This window comes from Aspergillus homomorphus, assembly GCF_003184865.1.
Source record: "Aspergillus homomorphus CBS 101889 unplaced genomic scaffold BO97scaffold_3, whole genome shotgun sequence".
In the NCBI taxonomy this organism is placed as follows: Eukaryota; Fungi; Ascomycota; class Eurotiomycetes; order Eurotiales; family Aspergillaceae; genus Aspergillus; species Aspergillus homomorphus.
In genome coordinates, this window is record NW_020291889.1 from 326,778 (window position 1) to 346,068 (window position 19,291).

The 19,291-nt window shown below is 52.1% G+C and overlaps 7 protein-coding genes across 7 annotated transcripts; 4 read left to right on the forward strand and 3 right to left on the reverse strand.

Annotated features, from left to right (window-relative positions):
* Window positions 1-1,228: 1,228 nt before the first annotated feature.
* BO97DRAFT_420624 (alpha/beta fold hydrolase) lies at window positions 1,229-2,587 on the forward strand (the record flags this gene model as incomplete). Its single annotated transcript, XM_025696670.1, has 6 exons — window positions 1,229-1,416; window positions 1,504-1,543; window positions 1,596-1,720; window positions 1,810-2,005; window positions 2,099-2,408; window positions 2,493-2,587. The coding sequence occupies 6 exons, from the start codon at window positions 1,229-1,231 to the stop codon at window positions 2,585-2,587; spliced, it is 954 nt and encodes a 317-aa protein (XP_025555470.1).
* Window positions 2,588-3,648: 1,061 nt separating this feature from the next.
* On the reverse strand, window positions 3,649-4,936 carry BO97DRAFT_467686 (MDR family NADP-dependent oxidoreductase; the record flags this gene model as incomplete). Its single annotated transcript, XM_025699672.1, has 4 exons — window positions 3,649-3,908; window positions 3,961-4,127; window positions 4,178-4,371; window positions 4,428-4,936. The coding sequence occupies 4 exons, from the start codon at window positions 4,934-4,936 to the stop codon at window positions 3,774-3,776; spliced, it is 1,005 nt and encodes a 334-aa protein (XP_025555471.1). The 3' UTR covers window positions 3,649-3,773.
* A 915-nt stretch (window positions 4,937-5,851) lies between these two features.
* Window positions 5,852-7,952, forward strand: BO97DRAFT_402742 (cytochrome P450). Its single transcript, XM_025694579.1, has 3 exons — window positions 5,852-6,319; window positions 6,391-6,666; window positions 6,722-7,952. Exons 1-3 carry the CDS (start codon window positions 6,143-6,145, stop codon window positions 7,886-7,888), a joined length of 1,620 nt encoding a protein of 539 aa, XP_025555472.1. The 5' UTR covers window positions 5,852-6,142; the 3' UTR covers window positions 7,889-7,952.
* Window positions 7,953-8,110: 158 nt separating this feature from the next.
* alkB (oxidoreductase, 2OG-Fe(II) oxygenase family) lies at window positions 8,111-9,682 on the reverse strand (the record flags this gene model as incomplete). The annotated part of the gene is made up of 2 exons (XM_025698046.1): window positions 8,111-9,245; window positions 9,394-9,682. 2 exons carry the CDS (start codon window positions 9,680-9,682, stop codon window positions 8,446-8,448), a joined length of 1,089 nt encoding a protein of 362 aa, XP_025555473.1. The 3' UTR covers window positions 8,111-8,445.
* Window positions 9,683-10,096: 414 nt separating this feature from the next.
* On the forward strand, window positions 10,097-11,994 carry nimX (cyclin-dependent serine/threonine-protein kinase CDC28). Its single transcript, XM_025694580.1, has 4 exons — window positions 10,097-10,528; window positions 10,632-11,140; window positions 11,199-11,362; window positions 11,428-11,994. The coding sequence occupies exons 1-4, from the start codon at window positions 10,492-10,494 to the stop codon at window positions 11,693-11,695; spliced, it is 978 nt and encodes a 325-aa protein (XP_025555474.1). The 5' UTR covers window positions 10,097-10,491; the 3' UTR covers window positions 11,696-11,994.
* A 1,155-nt stretch (window positions 11,995-13,149) lies between these two features.
* On the forward strand, window positions 13,150-16,282 carry BO97DRAFT_475138 (calpain-like protein). The gene is made up of 7 exons (XM_025700384.1): window positions 13,150-13,761; window positions 13,837-14,023; window positions 14,073-14,337; window positions 14,389-14,649; window positions 14,696-14,801; window positions 14,863-15,054; window positions 15,118-16,282. Exons 1-7 carry the CDS (start codon window positions 13,330-13,332, stop codon window positions 16,111-16,113), a joined length of 2,439 nt encoding a protein of 812 aa, XP_025555475.1. The 5' UTR covers window positions 13,150-13,329; the 3' UTR covers window positions 16,114-16,282.
* Window positions 16,176-18,844, reverse strand: BO97DRAFT_440111 (uncharacterized protein). The gene is made up of 5 exons (XM_025698047.1): window positions 18,497-18,844; window positions 18,223-18,432; window positions 17,721-18,169; window positions 17,441-17,668; window positions 16,176-17,376 (listed from the first exon to the last, which is right to left on the reverse strand). The coding sequence occupies exons 1-5, from the start codon at window positions 18,599-18,601 to the stop codon at window positions 16,479-16,481; spliced, it is 1,890 nt and encodes a 629-aa protein (XP_025555476.1). The 5' UTR covers window positions 18,602-18,844; the 3' UTR covers window positions 16,176-16,478.
* Window positions 18,845-19,291: the final 447 nt, after the last annotated feature.

Sequence of the window (19,291 nt, forward strand, 5' to 3'; positions counted from 1 at the left end):
CGTTGCACACTGCGCAACCCTTGCGGAACTATGACTTCCTCCTAGCAACTTCCAGCCCGCCGCGTGCAGTAGGCACCGCCCATAAACCAGCCATTTCCAGTAAACTAACCGGCTGAAAGTATTGGTTCGACACGGCAAGTCTGATCGGATATATTGCGCATTGGAGCTTGGACTGCAGCTGGCTGCTGTCGTGCTTGCCGTCGGCTTGACAGTCAGGTATCTGTCAGCCACCACACATCCGGAGAGGTGAGATCAAAGACTGCGGGAGACTCGCGGAGCAGACAAAGGCTCGAGCACCGCACCTCGAGCCTTGATCTTCTCTATGACGTTGCATGCCGATTATCCGTTTAGACTTCATGTGGCTCTATTGCTACTGCTGCTGCTGCTGCTGCTGCTGCAACAACCGATGTCCGACATGCTATCTCGGCATCCTAGCGCAATGCCGGAAAGACCGACATAAGAATAGCGGGCGCCGTTCGGGAACAATCGCTACGAAAGGTGACCTTGTATCAATTGCACGGAAGAACGTCGTAGTCATCGGAACCCGTTTAAAGCAATGCAGGAAAGTTGATCATGCTTGTGTATCTCTTTCCTAAACGGTGTCCAAGAGTTGAATGACCGTCAATTCGTACTACCCCAGGCACAAGCCCCAGAAGTCATCCATTTGCGCAATTGGCCATCTACCTTGCCTCCACCGCGTAGCATACAACTATGCAGTCCATCAACTATATACTCCATCAACCTGTAAGGTGTCGTCAACTTCATCTTCTCATAGTGGCAGCAAGCTCTGTAATCGCACTGCTAAATCGAGCTTTGCACACGGTGGTAGTAAAGAGGACTTAAGACACATTTGAACTTCGAGACAGGCAGGAGGTTTGATGTTCTTCCATGTGAGGCGAGGGAAGTATACAATTGTACTTACAATAAATGCGCTAGTCCGAATATGAACTAGTCCAGGACCATCCAGGGCGGGAAAGGGAAGGCCAAATCCATTAGATTGAGACGGCAATGAACACTGCAAGCACGGCAAGCATTCATTCAGGAATTAATCAAGCTTGTTCACAAGACTCTCAAATCTCGGCTTTTGATCTCTCTCGTTATTGGTGCCTCTGAGGGGCTCTTTCTGGATATCTACTGATACACTCTATCAAGTTCCATCGTCTGCTCGCCGTCCAAGCTGCTATCAAAAATGTTTTCACGCCTTTGTCCACCGCCAAGAGTGGCGGCGATGGCCAAACAAGGCCCGAGATTCATGCCACCACGCAGATCTGTTTTTGTGGAAAAAGACAAGATCAACCCTACGATAGCTTGGGAGTCTTACAGTGCGAGTCCTGACAGTCAAAGCCGCTCCGAAAACCCAATCATTGTTCTTCATGGATTCCTCGGTTGTAGAGAGGAAATGCGGCCTATAAGCGAGTATGCTTTACTCTCTCCTGGTCAACAAGACCGTGACGGCTTCGGCATCAGTACCATGTCACGAGATCCTCTTTAACCTCACTCAAGGATTCTAGCCCGGGAACTGAAGAGAGATGTGTATTTGCTGGTAAGCGTGCTACTCTCCCGCTCCGTGGCAGGCAGTTGACGACCGGAATCAGGATCTTCGCAACCATGGCGCATCCGGCACCAAATGGAGACACGATTACCTCCAACTGGCGTTAGATGTCCAAGGCTTCACCCGAGATCATGAACTTGAGAATGTAACTCTAGTCGGCACGCAGATGTACGCTTAGCAGATGCAATCTCCACTCCTCAATCCCTCGGAGAGGGCTCTCAGCACCTGCTGCGATCACTAACGACCAGTTCTACCAGGGGCGCCAAGACAGCCATGACGCTAGCACTTTACAATCAAGACATTGTCAGCAATATTGTCGCCATCGACAGCAGCCCCGCCTGGAAAGAACTCCCAACCTGCTACACGCGATGGCTTGACGCCTACAAGCAAGTGCTCAAAATGCGCCTCGAGAAAATCTCCTGGGCGGCCAGAGTCATGTTTTATTGGGACTCGGTGAGTTACTTCTCTTTCTTCCAGGCTTCTGCCTGCTCGCATGAAAGATATATACTCCAAGGCCTGCTTTTCTGATCTATGTTTCGAACACAGGAGAAAGAATTGAGGACCTTCCTCAAGCGCAACCTGGAACTGAAGCCGGATCACCCGTTTGTGCGGCCCCGCATCCCGCAGAATATCCTGTGGCAGGCCCGTGATGCCATGGCGGAGTTTCCGTTCAAGCCGCACGAGTTGAACAAGTTCCACGGTCCGGCTTTGTTCCTGCGCTCGCGCAATAGCTACTATATTCCCGGGAGTGAGGGGGAGGACGCCATCAGCCAGTTCTTCCCTACTTCGCATATCAAAGATTTGGACTACGAGGGCATCCATATGGCTACGACGGCGCCTGAGCAGGTCGCGCAGGGTAAGCTCCTTTCTTTGCTGTTGATGCTTGAAAACACATAAGATGAAAATCTGGGCCCTATTCCGCTGACATATGACCCTACAGCGGCGGTCGAATTCCTGCGTAATCCTTTGGAATACCTCGTCGAAAATCAACAGGTGCAGCCAGTGGGAGGCAAGGACTTGGCGTGGCAAGTGTGAAGGCAGGCGTGTAACTTGAGAATATGTGAGCCATCACTTTTGGCCATATTGTTGCGTGGCCCAGGACTCTAGAAGGAGAGTCCAGACACGAGACGTCTATAAGGAGTAAGGGCGTGAAAGCATACCCGAGAGCTAAACGGCTCCCATGGCGCCTTAGGAGGATCATAATGACTGGCAATGTCGGGAAAAACATAACTCTCTTATATCTGTACCGTACAGAATAGAAGCGGGACTTGAAAGGAGAGTATGCTGAGCATTAACACCAAACTATCTACTTCAATGAACAAGGCCGACAATCAGTAAGACGTAATTAAGTCTACTTCACCCGGCCCTAGCCATCAATTTCAATTCTAGACCTTGAATTCTCATGCTCCACACTGTCCGCTATGAACACCGTCACGCACCCAATTCACCAACATGAAGTGCATCGTGAGCGAATGCCGATTAAGCAACATCAAAATCTGCATAAACAATACTTGCAGCTATCTGTATATTATCATAACCACCACTCTACTTCCTTCGCATCTCGTGCATACCCTCATCTACCCGAATTTTTTACGGTGTTGCTGGACCTTGCCGAGACCTGCCTACTTACCTACCCGTTTATTCTGCCAGGTTCTTTCAGAGGCTGGCTGGGCTGTGTAACCTGCCGCGCCCCGTAGACGGGCGGGCGGATAAGCTTTGGCCGAGCCAGCGGGTCGCGGCTTTAGTGCTTGGCTTGGGAGACCCACTGGGTTCGTTGTGCACGTGCTGGGGCCAGGTGGAGGGGGAGCTGAGGGGAATATATTTACTATCTAGTTGCTGTGGGCTATGGTTCTGATTGAATCATCTTGGAGTAGTGGGTGATGTGTTGCTTGGTTTATGTAGTGTCTGGTGGTTTGGGTTGTCTAGGCTCTCTGTGGTTGTAGGTGTTTTGCTTAGGTGGGTGGGTGGTGAGCGGGGACATGAAGATAATGTCTTGGGAAACTGTGGGGCATTATGTTCGTTTGTGGGCTGTGATATACGTGAGGTATGAGTCAGATTTCTTCTCAGTTGAATGTGTGGAGGATTGACGGTTGGTGGCTGGAAGTATGGCAGTCACGGCACTGTGCTCTATTGAGCTCATGTGGTTTTCATACTAGCTTAAGATATCCCAAGCTATGTAAAGGGTGTATGTAGATACTTTGACATCCTCTTGAACCTCCATCTATTCTGGGTCAGCGATCTTCAGAATGGCCTTTCCGTGGTTACCACCGCGAAGCATCGACACCAAAGCTTCGGGCCCGTTCTCAATGCCAGTAGCGATGTGCTCCTTCGTCTTGATACTGCCGTCAAGTAGCCACTGTGACACATTTAGTAACAGCTTCTGTTCTCATTGATCTCAGATTGCTTACCGCAGACACCCGCTCATTCCTCTCCTTAGCATACTTTGGGCCCATGTTTTCGTCCCCGACAATGAACCCCTGCATCCTGATTCGCTTGCCGACCACGTTCATTATATTCTTCACTCCAAACTTTTCCTCGGGCTTCAGGTTGTATTGTGACACCATGCCGCAGGCGACTGCAGAATATGTTAGCGAGCGGACTTTTGACAGGAAAGGACAGCCATACTGATCCTGCCGAAAGGGTTCAGAGCATCAAGAGCCGCTTCCAGATGCTCTCCACCAACATTCTCATAGTAGATATCAATCCCGTTGGGCGCCAGCCGAGCCAGTGCGTCGCTAGGCTTTTCTTTCTTGTAGTTGAACCCGGCGTCGAAGCCCAACTCCTCGGTGATGAAGCGCAGTTTGTCATCGTCGCCAACACTGCCAATTACATGCAGTCCCTCGTGCTTGGCCAGCTGGCCGACCACCTGTCCCACGCACCAGCAGCCGAGGAAATGAAGATTGTCTCGCCATTCTTGGGCTGTCCGATCTCGTACAAACTGGAATACGCGGTCAACCCCGTCATTCCAAGGATGCCGACGTAATGGGACAACGACAGTCCGGGGACCACATCAATCTTCGCCGTCTGGCGCCAGGCCAATTGCTCCTTGGTGACAACGCTGTACTCCTCAATCTTGAGAATGGTATAGATGATATCCCCCTTCTTGTACTCTGGATTCTCCGACCGGATCACTTGCCCAATGCTGTAGGCGGTGATCGGCTCCCCAACCGTATAAGGAGGGCTGTAGCTCTTGATGCTGGGATCGCGCATGCGACCGCGCATGTAGGGATCCAGACTGGCGTAGAGGTTCTTGGTGAGAACGCTGTCCGGTGGCAGCTGCTGGTCGAGGTCTATCTCGCGTTGCTCGACGGTGAGATCGGTCCCTGGGATGGGCGCGCCATCGGGGACTTTGCTGAAAATGACGGCTCTGTTGGGTTGAGGCATTGTGGAGAGTCGCTTGCTTGACAGGTGTCAGGTTTGAATGTTGAACGTGGTGGGGAGGGTCGCTCGACCCTTATAAATCAAGATAGTAGCGGGAGGGGTAGATCGATGACGATAGCGGGACATTACACCAACCTCGGCTGGTTGGTAATGTGGCCTGATTGAAAATTCACCGCCTCAATCTTGTTGTGTTACTTATTGCTTCGCGGCTCAAGCATTTAGCCGCCCTGATTCTATAGCTTTTGGGACTGTTTTGCGTGTTGATAAGTTGGGTAATGATGATTTGACCGATGAGCGAGGAACATGATTCCGACCCGCTAACTGGATCGAGAGGTGACGTTCGTGTTCTATAAGTCTTTTGGTCCGGCTCACAAAGCTGAAGTATTGAAAATCAAAACTGCGCTCATCTGGCACAAGTGGGCATAGTCTCTTGTTCATCGTCGACGCAACGTGATGAGGCATCTGGCGGCTGAAAGTAACTGGTGTCAACCACGTACCGACCCGATGTGTAACAGCAGCTCAGAGGCGAAGGCATGACTGGGCGTTCGGGTGAGACCGGAGCATGCAATTGACTCAATTGTGATTGATACAATTGAGTGCATCCATGTTCAACAGAGAATCCGAGAGGGGTTTGGGAAGAGAAGTTCAAGACCGCAAGATGAGGATGAGTGGGCAGCTGATTGAATTTGTGCCTCAGGCTCCCAATGTTGAATCCTTCCCGATTCGGTAAGCTGTGCGGGGCCCACCCCCACGTGGAGCTTCCACCAATGGCAATGCAGAGCGTCAGAGTTATCGCCGAAACCCGATGAGGTCACCGCCCGGCCAGAACTGCTCCCGACGAACCGAAAGCGACAGAAATGGATTTGTCTGGTGGCTGTGGGAAATCCTTATGATCCACTGCCCCTTGAAACTGCGAAAGCAAAGCAGAGATCAGGCCCCCTTTCATAACTGTGCACTTCTCGGCTTGAGTCCACCCAATCATCTCCGAAATGATCTCGTGCGACGGGTTGTCCCTCCGTCCATGCGCCAGTATATACATAGCCGTGCTGATCATGATGATACTCATATCTGACACTCGTCAAACAACTCAGCGCTATCAGTTGGCCTTGACAACGTCGCATCTTCCCTATAAATTAAGGCTTTGTTTTCTGTACTAGCATACCTTACCCGCTTCTGAACAGAATCATCCACTTTAGCATCCGATACAGAATGGCTGGCATACCATGGACCCCGATCTATATAGCCTTCGCAGCATACGCCTACTTCAGAGCCACGTGGTCGACATTCTTCTACCTTTCGGCCTTAGCCACCATCTGTAGAGTCTTCTACCGAGTCTTCCTTTACCCAGAGTTTCTGACGCCTCTCAAGAATATTCCTAGCCCGTCTGTGAGTTTTCCGGGCCTGCCATGGCGTATTTTCAACCAGTTTGAACATATTCTCACGTCTCCCTCTTTCAGGGCCGGTCATGGTTTCGGGGCAATAGTAGCAGCTTGATTTTGAAGCATGACTGGAAGCGACTGGCTCAATGGCTCGAAGAGATACCGAATGACGGACTAATCCGCTACTACATGACCGGCAATTTGGAGCGGTTGATCGTGACCAACCCCAAGGCGTTGAGTGAAATCCTGGTCACGAAAGTGTACGACTTTGAGAAACCCCCTCTGGTTAGAGAATCACTGGGACGCCTGACCGGGCAGAAGGGGGTGCTTTTGGTCGAAGGTGCCGAGCACAAGGTATTTGGCACAAGCAGAAATCATTAGACCCCTGAAGGCTGACTCTATGGTTTAGCATCAACGAAAGAATCTTATGCCAGCCTTCTCCTACCGTCATATCAAGAACCTGTATCCGACTTTCTGGTCGAAGAGTATAGAGATGGTACGATGCATAGAGGACGACCTGCGGAGTCGTGAGGATCCCTCTGACAATGTCATTCGTGTGGCAACCTGGTCAAGTCGAGCCACTCTCGACATCATCGGTCTTGCCGGAATGAACCGCGATTTCAACTCCCTCCGCGACCCTACCAATGAACTGGCAAGACAATATGGTAGAATCAACGGTACGCCGCCTTCAAAGCTGGAGTTGGGTCTTTTCCTCCTTGGGCTTGTGATGGGCGTGCCAACATGGGTGCACAAGCTGCCCCTGGAGAGAAATAAGTTCATCAGAGAAGGCGCCGATTACATCCGCGCCGTCGCACTGCAGATGGTCCGCGAAGCGAAGGAATCAAGGAACAACCAACAGACTGGCAAGACTAAGGATGGAGTCGACATTATCTCCGTCGCACTCGAGAGCGACAGTTTCACCGATGACGAGCTTGTCGACCAAATGATGACTTTCCTCGCAGCCGGACACGAGACCACCTCGACCGCCCTGCAATGGTGCATCTACGCCCTCTGCAAATACCCCGACGTGCAGACCCGTCTGCGGGAAGAGATCCGCGCGAACCTACCCTCCATCTCAGTCGAGAATCCCGAATCCGTCTCAACCGAGACCTTGGATGCTCTACCATATTTGCACGCCGTCTGCAACGAGGTCTTCCGCTTCCATCCCTCCGCGCCGGCCACCATCCGCGTGGCGAACCGCGATACATCTCTGGTCGGCCAATCGCTCCCGAAGGGCACGCTTCTCTTCCTGTTTCCCGCCATCATCAACCACAGCAAGGAGCTTTGGGGCCCGGATGCCGATAAATTCAACCCTGAGCGCTGGCTCGGACCCGGAATGGCCAACACCGGCGGTGCCACTAGCAACTACGCCTTCTTGACGTTCCTGCACGGGCCTCGGAGCTGTATTGGGCAGGGCTTCGCCAAGTCCGAGCTGGCGTGTATGCTTGCTGCCTTTGTTGGCCGGTTCCAGTTTGAGTTGGAGGACCCCGATGCAGAGCTGGAGCTCCGCGAGGGCGCCACTGTAAGCCCGCGGGACGGGGTGTGTGTCAAGTTGACGACGCTGGAGGGGTGGTAGATGATTTATGCTGTTAAGCTTCTTGTGTTCTTTTCTGTGATGACATGCTACTTCGAAAAATTCGCTGTTTATATATAAGTTAAATTTTTGGTAATAAGACTCGGGTTTTTATATACAGGAATGATAATGCTGTGTGCTAGGTGAACGAGTATATTTGCCTGGTCAGCGGTTCATGCTGCCAGGCGCCCTGATGACATATACAATGTTGGAGATATATCAAGAGGCTGAGGTCGTAGCAGGTGATTGTTTGTGAGTTTATAAGTCTTCTATGCATAATTGGCGCTTTCTGAAGAAGCGGGAGACCTAAGGTTGACGATGAATTGTCACACTGTGAGGAAGAGGAGCTGCGGCGGACGCCTTATATCTCACGAGCACGAGCCAGCTGTGAGCCCACGGCGAGGTAGCAATAGCCCATGTGGCGGTTCAAGTCACTTGCGCACTTCTCCATCTAGCCTGGGAACTCCGGCCGAACGGCCTAGTTTTGGTCATCGCCTACCAAACATTACCCACAAAGGTCATGCTCTGGTATTGTTGCGCGTGCTGATTGACCGACAGGATCACGAACGAGGCTGACCAAGGCTCATCTGCCGCACATTCAAATTGATCCTCTTCCCCGACATCCACCCCTTCCACGTCTCGTACTGCGCGGCACCTGCATTCCCCGCCATACTAGGCCAGTCAGCCAGCCACGCAGGACACGAGTCCGGCAGGATCTTCGGCACGGCATGCCAAGCAAACCGGGATGTGCCATCCATATACACCGCATCGCCAGAACGGAGTCTGATAATCTCGCACCCCGCCCCATCGTCATGGCTAATCAGAAACAGCCCGTCACACCCGAAGCTGATGCTGATCAAGCCGGCATCGCACTCCTCACTAACATCCCGGTGCGCGCTGAGCGTGTCGCCCGGCGAATACACGTTCAGGATAGCCGCCTGCGCCTCGGTCTCCGGGAACATGGTGTGCAGTAGCTTCGCGATGTCCGGCGGGAACTCCGGCGGCCGTTCCGCCGGATACACCTTGGCCGTCCAGTCGTACTGGCCGCCCAGGGTCACCCAGCGAAGCCTTTTCGTGAGCACGCTTTGCACGGTCAGCGGCTTGTGCACGTTTGCGTCCTTCGGGTGGATTACTCGCGCCGGGTCGTCGACGAAGAAGGACGGCGGCGTTGGCGGCGGTTCTTGCGTGCGACGGGAATCTACGACGCTGGAATCGGTCATCCCCTTGCTGGGATACGTCATCTCGTAGTGTAGGTGGAGGTTGGTTTGGTGGCGGGGGTTGCTCAGGTCTCGGTGGAAGAGGCGCGATAGTAGTTCTATTTGTACGGCCGGTGGGAGCAGGGAGGGGATTATTTGGAGACCTACTGTGCTCGTTAGGAGACAAGATTGTTCGTTTTGTGTTCTACAGTGTGGCTTGTTCTTTTCTCGCTCTTGCCCTCTCTCTGTCTTGCAGAGATGAGAGGAAAAGCCAAAAAAAGGAAGCGCTAGATGGTGGTGTATAATGCTGACCAGTCACGGAACGATGAGAGAAGACAGGGATATCTTTCGCATTCATCAACCCCTCCGCTTCCTTGCTTGTCCCCAGAAACTCATCGAATACAGGCTGGAGATCCTTGCCGGAGATCCAGTGCGTGAGGGAAACATCCTCCGGGAGCCGATTTGCATCTAAGGCCTGGACATCAAGAATGCTAGAATCCGAGTTTATGTCTGTAAGTGTGGATTTCTGGTATTGCTTGTAACGCTGCTTGACGGCCTCTGGGGGCCGCTCATGGGCGTTTAAGTCTTTGATTTGTGCCATTGATTTGTTCCGGAACCCTGCTGTGACTGGAATTGGTCTCTCTTGACTGGCAGATAGATCACTGCGCTAGAAAGTTTAGTCTTTTTCCCTATTCGATCTGCGAGCCCGCGCTATTGCATGGCTGGCTGCTGTGACGGTTCAGATCGCCGCCCGGAAATGCATCAAGTGGTCGATCCAGGAATGGCTCGAAAATGAAAGCGAACCAAAGTCGCGTAGAGAACAAGGTTGTTGTTCTCCCAAGGAATCTGGGTTTTTCTGAAGCAAAAAAGAACAAAGAGCCAAGGCAAAAAAGGCCAGGACCACTCCCGGTCAGCTGCTAACGCGCTCACCGCCTTGAGCCACGCGCGGGTTTGTTGGGTTTGTTTGTGTACGGCCGTTGTTGACCGCCTTGGCTTCCCACCACCAGGGATGAATGAAAAGACGACAGTTCAATCATTGATTTCATTCCTCGCTACTCAAGACAGGTAAGTTTCCAGGTAAGTAAAGTAGGTCGACAAACAAAGTGGCTATTCAACCCAAAAACCTCCCTGCCTCCGAATTGGCTCCTTTCTTCGCTTCCCCCTAGCCGTGCACCTCGAGTCTCCTCCCTCCTCGCAGCTGCTTGACGCCAACCATTGTTTTCTCTTTCTTCCCTCCCCCGGCAACAGGAAGCCCGTCGCCGTGCAGTGCAACTCCTGTTTTCCTGTACCCCGCGTGTCGGTGGGCTTGACCACAGCTTGACTGCGTCTGTTATCGGCTTGGGATTATCGTTAGAAAAAAAAACCATTGTGTGGGGAAAACAGATTTCCTGAGGGTCAACCACTGTCAACATGGAGAACTATCAGAAGATCGAGAAAATCGGAGAGGGTACGCTTCTAAGTTGATTCCAATCAGACACCGTCTTCCTTTCCTACCTCTAAGAAGCACACACCTTTTAAACAAAAGTCTAATCCAAAGTCGTCCAACGCAGGAACCTACGGTGTCGTCTACAAAGCCCGTGAGCTCACTCATCCCAACCGAATTGTCGCCCTGAAGAAGATCCGATTAGAAGCCGAGGATGAAGGTGTTCCCAGCACCGCTATCCGGGAGATCTCTCTGCTGAAGGAGATGAACGACCCCAACATCGTCCGGCTGTTCAACATCGTGCACGCTGACGGCCACAAACTCTATCTCGTCTTCGAGTTCCTCGACCTTGACCTGAAGAAATACATGGAGGCTCTTCCTGTGAGCGAGGGTGGACGGGGAAAGGCCCTGCCGGAAGGTTCTGCGCTGAGCAAGAACATGGGACTGGGCGATGCGATGATCAAGAAGTTCATGGCTCAGCTGGTGGAGGGCATTCGCTACTGCCACAGCCACCGTATCTTGCACCGTGATCTGAAGCCTCAGAACCTGTTGATTGACCGCGACGGAAACCTGAAGCTGGCCGATTTTGGTTTGGCTAGGGCGTTTGGTGTCCCATTGAGAACCTACACACATGAGGTAGGGACTCTCTCCCTTCTTTTCTTCATTGTTTCACTTTGAAGTCTAATCTTTTCAGGTTGTTACTTTGTGGTACCGTTCCCCTGAAATTCTCCTGGGTGGACGCCAATACTCGACTGGTGTTGATATGTGGTCCTGCGGTGCCATTTTTGCGGAGATGTGCACGCGTAAGCCGTTGTTCCCTGGTGACTCGGAGATCGATGAGATCTTCAAGATTTTCCGGTATGCCAACTCTCTTAACAAAGGAATGATGACGTAGTTCAGAAACTGACCTCTACACCCAATAGCCTTCTCGGTACCCCCGACGAGGCCGCCTGGCCCGGAGTCACCTCTTTTCCGGACTTTAAAGCCACGTTCCCGAAGTGGAAGCGTGATGAAAGCCGTGCTCTGGTCGCTGGACTCGAGGAGGACGGATTGGACCTCCTCGATGCCCTCCTCGAATACGATCCTGCCCGGCGTATCTCCGCCAAGCAGGCCTGCATGCACCCCTACTTCGCCAATGGCAGCTCATACTACTCCGGTCGCACTCGGTCAACAAGAAACGGTTTCCACTAGGCCAACCCTGCTACACGTTACCCCCGATCATGTTTTAACGCATGGATGCATGCGGATCAACCGTGGCAGGTGCAACGGCGCAGGGGCATGGACAGCAAGCGGTCCCTGCACTCACCCCCAAGGCCAAGTCCACTCCGCGTCGCTGCTACATCCCGCTCTTTCTTAACATTTCTCATCGTTTTCTGCTTCTGTTTCATGGCGTTGTTTGCGGAGTGATCTGGCAGGAACGAGAATAGGTTACTGGATATCGCAAGGAGTATTTTGACTAACGCGTACATACCCATAAATGAGTAAATGGAGAAGAAGAAAGGACCTCATTCTATAGCAGCAGTGGCAATGAACAAAGTTTTGCTTTTTTTACATATTCGAAATCATCATGCCCCAGGAACTGTTAGAGATAGAATTGCTCCTTATGAGGCCGATGCGGGACGAGTTCTTCTCTCTTTTCTCATCGGTCCGCCCTTTCCCCCTCTTCCATACCATGCCACTTTGCTTCTCTCCCCCAATATGAACCACATTGGCTTCGATGTGCCAAAGTCTGAACCTCGTCTGTGTCGTATACGGTGTTGTCCGAAGAAATATACATGTTGCTTCAGATCTCTTGCATGGATGTGACGGTGTGCTTACGCTGTGCAGCTGATTTACAGATCGTGGCTTGCCAGTAACTACGGGATGTACCCTCAAGGTACTCTCGCTGATGACGCGAATCGCAGTCAAAAGGAGCCAAAAGCAGGGAAAGAGCGGTCAAAATCCCAGTCAAAATAGCGGGATTCAGCCGCACAAGGCTGAGTGCAAGCCAGTCTATATTGCTCCTCGTATCAGTCAATTAATTGAGGAGGCTCAGCCAGAATGCCAACCTCTCTTCCCTGTCAATCCAATCGGAGTCATTTCAGCTGGCTTTGTCCGGATTCCAGCTCACGATGAAAACATCTTGCATTCTCCCTAGTCAATACTACTAGGACAACCCGGCAGCTCCGAAAGGATCAGCGCTTGGAAGCGATGCCCCTCGACTGGCCTCCGCGACGCAGCCATAACACACCACTTATGCACGGTACCCGGACTAATGCCCGTTTCTGTCATTACCACAACCTGGACATCGGGCCATCACGAGCTGAAACTCCTCTCCCTCCGTCAGCATCTTATGCTTAACGTCCCCACGTTTTGCATATTGGCGTGTCACTTCAGAAAGGAGTTTCGAAACCCTCCCGTGCTGACGGGCCAAAATGAAAGTGACACGATCGGCGGCTCTGCTGTTGAGTTCATCCTCGGGCTTATCAGTGGCCATTAATTTTAGAATGACCGGTCCGCGTGGCTCGACAATACGAGCGCTTGGTAAGCGCTCAGACCTGGGCTTGAACCATTCAACCGGCTCTCTTCCCTGCCATGCGAAGGAAGGTTCCAATCATGCTTGGCCTGCCTTATGCATTTCCAGCCTCAGGCTGTGTGGGGAACATTTTAGATTCGAATTGATATGAGCGAGGACGTTCAGCTTGCTTTGTGTCCATATGGGCGTTTATAAGGGGCTCAGAGGTCCCAGATTCCTGGATTTGTTTCATCTTCAACAACATTGGTGATCCGTCCATTGGGTTCTGTTCGCTCTCGTGATCTTGTTATATTGATACTTCACCACGACAATGGATTGTGAGGACCATACCGATATGGCATATACTCCTCCGCTTTCGTCGCGCTCCGGTAGCAGGATGCGGATGAAATCCAGTCAACCGCCCCAGGAAACAGTCAAGCAGTTCTGGGATGACTTCAACTCCAAATATCCTGGATTAGTCAATACCGTGTTACCGGACAATCCGTATGCGCGCACGAAGGCTGCGAGGACACCCAAGGGGGTGATCCAAGCTCAGGTGGCGGGGAAATCGTACGAACAGGCACGGAAGGAGTGCCAACGTGCCGTTGATCGAATTGCTAGCGAATGCGAACGGTTGAACCAGAAATACTCGGATCCGCATTTCGACATCGCATCCGATCTCAAGTGCGGGAGAAGGAACTACCTCGACGGGCTGATGGAGAAGAACCTGGAGATGCGGCCGAGGGGTGTGAAAAGAGTTACCGTGAGTTTGACTGACTGCAGAAGACAAACTATAAGCTGGGCAATTGGCCGATGCTGATATTCTGATGGTCATTAGGAAATCTTCGAGAAGCCGCAATTCTACGTCAATGGACCTACGGCCTCTGATGTGCGCCAAGGTCGCGACGGTGACTGTTGGTTGATGGCTGCGTTGTGTACAATGGGAAATAAGCAGGGGTTGATTGAAAATGTCTGTGTTGCTCGGAACGAGAAGGTGGGCGTTTATGGTTTTGTTTTCTACAGAGGTGAGGCAACCCGACTCCACAGAGTTGATACAAAGCTAACATAGTGAAGACGGCGACTGGCAACAGTGCATTGTGGACGATAAGTTGTACCTTCGTGCAGCCGACTACGACGAATCTGTGGATGAGCGACCGATCTGGGATGACATTGCAAGAAAAGACACCGAAGAAGAGTATCGCAAAGCGTGGCAGACGGGCTCTCGCGCTTTGTATTTCGCTCAGTGCGTTGATGAGAACGAGACATGGCTGCCCTTGCTCGAGAAAGCCTACGCCAAAGCTCACGGTGACTATTCTGCGATTGAGGGTGGATTTGTGGGGTAAGACACATGTGATGAGTTGACGTACAATAGCTAATATCTGCACTACAGCGAGGCTCTCGAGGATCTGACGGGCGGAGTCACCTCTGACATACTTGCCAGTAACATCCTAGACAAAGACAGATTCTGGAACGAGGAGCTTATGAAGGTCAACAAGGAGTTCCTCTTCGGTTGTGGCTGTGGCCTATTCTCCAACTGGCTGGACCCGGGTTATCGAGGGCCACCAAGAGACAGGAAGGGTATTTCGGAAAACCACTCTTACTCCATCATGGATGCGCGAGAGATTGAGGGACATCGCTTGCTGCGGCTGAGGTAAGTGTCTGAATTCTTTTATTTATGTATAACGCTAATGAATTAGAAACCCATGGGGCAAGAAAGAATGGACCGGTGCTTGGAGCGACGGCTCTGAACAGTGGACACCGGAGTGGATGGCAAAGCTGGGGCATAAATTTGGCAACGACGGGGTGAGTCTCCTAATCCTCCTGTTGGTTACTATATAGCATGTTAGTAATGTGCCTCTTGCAGTTCTTCTGGATCTCCTATGAAGACTTCCTCAAAAAATACCAGCATTTTGACCGAACTCGCCTGTTCAACGACGACTGGACGGTCACCCAGCAATGGACGACCTTAAATGTCCCCTGGTCCGCTGACTATCACAGCACCAAGTTCGTGCTCAATGTAAGCCAAGCTGGACCAGTTGTTATTGTTCTCTCGCAGGTAAGCTTTGATGGCTCTCCTTTGCCTAACTTCCTCAAAAACGGTTATTGACGTGACTCTCAGCTGGACGACCGTTACTACAAAGGATTAGCCGGTGAATACGACTTCGTCCTCAAGTTCCGCCTGCAAAAGGAAGGCGAAGACGACTATTTCGTGCGCAGTCATAGCAGCGATCTCATGTATCGGGCCGTGAATGTCGAAGTTGACCTCGAACCCGGCCGCTATCATGTACTCATGAAGGTCACGGCCTACCGAGACAACGAGAAAATGCCCACCGAAGACGTCGTGCGGAGCCTCGCACCCACCCGACGGGAAAAGCTCGTCCAGATTGGCCTGTCGTACGATCTCGCCCATGCGAAGGGCATAGTCCCCGAGACGGAGGGCGAGAAACGCGCGCGCGAGGAGCGAGAAGAGCGCCAACGGGCTGCAGAACGGAGAAAGCTCCGCGAGGAGACCAAAAAGCGACTTCAGAAGGAGTGGATCCGCGACCGGAAACGCGAAGCCCGGCGCCATCGTCGCGAGGAACGGCTTGCCGAAGAGGCTGCTCGGACCTGCCGCAAGGGATCGGAGGCTGCGGAGCATACTCCCAACGGTCATGTCGATTATGTCTCCGCGGCGGGGGAGAAACCTGCCGAAAATGGCTCGATCCCCACGATTCAGGTCAGCAGCTCACATGTCAACGGTCACGACCACCCAAGGGGCCGGGTGTCCCTGTCTATCCGCGATAAACGGTCGCCAGTCCATACACCCCATCCCGACCAGAAGTATCTGGAAGGGTTCGAGTTCGATTCCGATCTCGACATGCCTCCCGAAGAACCACCGACGGAGCCGAAGACGCCCGTTCGCACCATGTCGTACGGAAGTGAGGTGGACGCCAATGGGGACCCGTGGAATGCCGTCTGCGTGGTGGGATTACGCGTGTACTCGAAGGATTCCGACCTGTCGCTTGAGGTTCTGCGTCCTGTGCCGGAGGATGAAACGGAGGCTTGCCTCGACATGGATGATCCGGCTGTAAGTGCGACGTCGGAGAAACAGCCTCGGATTCTGTCTGGCCTTTAGCGGAGCTACTCGGTGCAAAATAGGGGAATAATCTTTTTTTCTGGTCATTTCTTTAATGTGTTCTCACTAGACAGTTCATTTATCCTTTGGTCAGTCTGGTGTGTGTGCTATAGCGGCATAACGCTCAGGACGGCCCTCTATCTATGATCCAAGGACGATTCCTTCATGCAGGCATCTCCTAAATGGCACTTAATATCACAAAAAGATAGGCCACCGCATACATATGTACAACGCCACATGATATCGATTTCAAGATATTGCCCCTTTGAAAAGATCAAGAAAAACATACCCAATAAGACAAAGAAATCCTATCCAAAAGCCCCTAAATAAAAATAACCTAAAGACTAATAAATCCACGGCAATGATCACACCCTCTCCCACGCCTGACCTCCCATCGCGACCAGCCGATTAAACAACTGATCCCTGGCCCTCATGCCAGTAACATGATACGTCTGCCCTTCTTCAGGCCCGGAAATCACCAACCCGTCCACGGACTCCTTGCTCCCCGCAGCCAACTCGACAATCAACTTCCCCTTCCACCCGAGCCCTTCCGTCTTCCGGAGCCCGTGGATCTTCGAGATCGGGATCTGGAACAGCACCGTGCCCTTCTTTTGGTGGTCGAGTCTGCGGTCCTCGAGGGTGGCGGAGTGGAGGGTGCTGAAGTAGAGGGTTGGGATTGGTTGCTCTTCTTTCTCTTTTCCTTCGTGTGGGGTAGGGGTATCGTTTGCTTGTGGGAGGTTTTGTGTTGGCGACGGCGTGGAAGCAGAAGCATAATCGATGACCAATGTGCCTCGCTTGCGCTCGAATTTCGCGTCGAAGGTGTCCGGCCCTGAGGTCTCCCATTCCCAGTTGCGGCGGTGCATGGTCAGGAGGAGGCGTCTGGTGCCGTGGGTGGCGCCGGCGATGGCCATGGCTTGGTTGAAGACGGAATGGCCCTTTGTTGCGAGGGTGATGGTTGTGCGGATAATGCGAAGGAGTCGAGGGAGGAATCTCTTGCGTCTGGAGCTAGGGAGTTCGGAGGTAGGGGTGGTTGTGGATGTGGTCGCGGTGGTTGTGGTGGTTAGGCTGGCCGTGCTGGCTGCTGCGGCTGCGGTGGCTGTAATTTTGAGTTTGTTCTTGTAGGTGATCCAGGATGGCATTCCGTTGTTGGATTGGGACTGTAGGGAGGAAGGTGGGGTGGGGAGCGGAGTGTGATTGGTTTCGCAGAGCCGGAGCAGGGTGAGGGTTAGCTGGGCGTTGGTGGGGATGTTCTTTAGGAGCGTTCTGGATGGTGTGTGAAATTAGTATTTGATGTGATGATTAGGGTAGGAATTTGTGTAGTACGTACTGTCGTGGGTCGAGGAACTTTTTCCAGTCTGGAATCTTCTCGCTCAGGTAGTCCATCGATAATTGGAGGATAGGACCCCCAAAGAAGACGAAGCCGAGCGTGAAGCTGTTGGCTTTGACGATGAAGTCATTCGATATGAAGCGTGTGATTAGGCAGATCAGCATGAGGACGCCTGCTAGCTGGATCTGAGCCGTCACAGAGGTGAAAGGTGGTGTCGGGGAAAGGGCGCTGATTTATCGTCAGCTGAGATGTGCTTGTATGGATAGACAGCAGACCCTACTTGGAGAACATTTCATAGATGTCCGTACCATCACTGATCAGACGCATTGCTTGGCTGGTGGCATTGGCAACCGCCTTCCTCATGGACTTTTTGGTCTCGTCTCCTGTCGCTGCAGCATCAGGGATGGTGTTGATATCTGTGGTCGAGTCCGATGCAAGTGTCTCTTCTAGACTGTCATCAGATTCCTGGCCATGTTTGCTCGCCGCTGCTTTGATAGCGATCTTGGCGATGCTGTTGATGAGACTATTGGCCTCTTGCTCGGCGGTCTCGCCCTTATGCTTGCTGGATGGACCTGTGGTGTCTCGTGCCTCAGTTTCTGTAGACCCGCTGTCTGCGGTAGCAGGACAAGGGAAAAGCAGAGGTCGCACTGAGGGGAATAGAACCAGAGTAGCAAGAAAGAATGATATAACAGGAATGAGGCTTCCCCAAAGCCACGCGAGGAAGTAGGTCTTAATGTCATCAGTAGTGGATAACATGTCCATGGATAGAGTTGATAACATACTGCACAGAAGGCCGAGGTACGACGGGGCTCATTCCACGACCGCAGCCTAACAACGTGAGCATAGAAGGTAGTCAACCCTACTATGACAGAGACATAGAATCTCTCTAGTGTGATCCGCACTTTCTCGGGCGGAAACTGTTCATCTGGAACGGGATTGACATCGAGGTCTTCCGAACGAGATTCGGACGTAGCTTGAACGGCATATATTTGCTTAAACCCAATCAGAAGCGAGTTCATCAGCAAGCCGACCCCAACTCTGCGTAAGCAAGCATACCTTGTTGAACCGTCGTATCAACAGCCACAGATCCTCGTCTGGAACGCCGGGTACAAGGTCATCCTGGTTTGGTTTAGCGGAGGCTTCCGGTTGTACGCCTGCCATGTCCCTGCGACTGCTGGTCTCTCTGCTCCAAGAAATTTAGCTCCACTTGACTGTTCTCGTATATTCCTCTCTCTTTTGCGTATCTCTCGTGATCCGTCTGGCACTGATGTCGATTTCACTTGTGGATGGGTCGAAGTGGTGTAGGCGCGGTGCAGGCAATAATGATAAAGAGACAGGCTATCGGGCGGGGTGGATATCGTTGACATCATTGGCTGAAACAGACGATCAGTACATGCATTAACAGGAACGGAATATAGCAAGGTTGCCTATCACCCTGGTCGAAAGAGGTCCATCTGAGGTCGACGTAAGGAGAGCCAGCTTCTCCTATCTTTGCCACAGAGGCTGTGTTGTAGCATAGCCCCAATTTCTGAATGCTTTCGATGCTGCTCAGCGTCATTGTTGCGGATGCGAGTACATATTGGCAGAATTGAATTTTGGTTATTTAAAACCCCATGAACTTGTAAAGATATATGCAGCCCGTGCATAATCATTTAGTGATCCATTAGATATGGGAATAATAAGATATGATGATTCTTGGAATGGTTTCAAGTTGTTCAACAGATGGAAATCCAGGTGGTTGCCGAATGAGGAAATGACCCAGAACCCCGGCCCAAAAGGGTTTAGCGTCAGTACTCCCCGGACTCAGTGCCTGCGCGCCAAATCAAATCCATTCAAACTCCATTCCGATCA

Bases quoted from the DNA above. Each gene is read 5' to 3' on its own strand.
- BO97DRAFT_402742 (XM_025694579.1), top strand. From the start codon at position 6,143: ATGGCTGGCATACCATGGACCCCGATCTATATAGCCTTCGCAGCATAC. The intron at 6,320-6,390 runs GTGAGTTTTCCG...TCCCTCTTTCAG, and splicing joins AGAATATTCCTAGCCCGTCT to GGCCGGTCATGGTTTCGGGG. The intron at 6,667-6,721 runs GTATTTGGCACA...TCTATGGTTTAG, and splicing joins TCGAAGGTGCCGAGCACAAG to CATCAACGAAAGAATCTTAT.
- BO97DRAFT_475138 (XM_025700384.1), top strand. From the start codon at position 13,330: ATGGATTGTGAGGACCATACCGATATGGCATATACTCCTCCGCTTTCG. The intron at 13,762-13,836 runs GTGAGTTTGACT...GATGGTCATTAG, and splicing joins GGGGTGTGAAAAGAGTTACC to GAAATCTTCGAGAAGCCGCA. The intron at 14,338-14,388 runs GTAAGACACATG...TCTGCACTACAG, and splicing joins ATTGAGGGTGGATTTGTGGG to CGAGGCTCTCGAGGATCTGA.
- nimX (XM_025694580.1), top strand. From the start codon at position 10,492: ATGGAGAACTATCAGAAGATCGAGAAAATCGGAGAGG. The intron at 10,529-10,631 runs GTACGCTTCTAA...CGTCCAACGCAG, and splicing joins GATCGAGAAAATCGGAGAGG to GAACCTACGGTGTCGTCTAC. The intron at 11,141-11,198 runs GTAGGGACTCTC...TAATCTTTTCAG, and splicing joins TGAGAACCTACACACATGAG to GTTGTTACTTTGTGGTACCG.
- BO97DRAFT_440111 (XM_025698047.1), bottom strand. From the start codon at position 18,601: ATGGCAGGCGTACAACCGGAAGCCTCCGCTAAACCAAACCAGGATGAC. The intron at 18,170-18,222 runs GTATGTTATCAA...GATGACATTAAG, and splicing joins GTACCTCGGCCTTCTGTGCA to ACCTACTTCCTCGCGTGGCT. The intron at 17,669-17,720 runs GTAGGGTCTGCT...ACGATAAATCAG, and splicing joins ATCTATGAAATGTTCTCCAA to CGCCCTTTCCCCGACACCAC.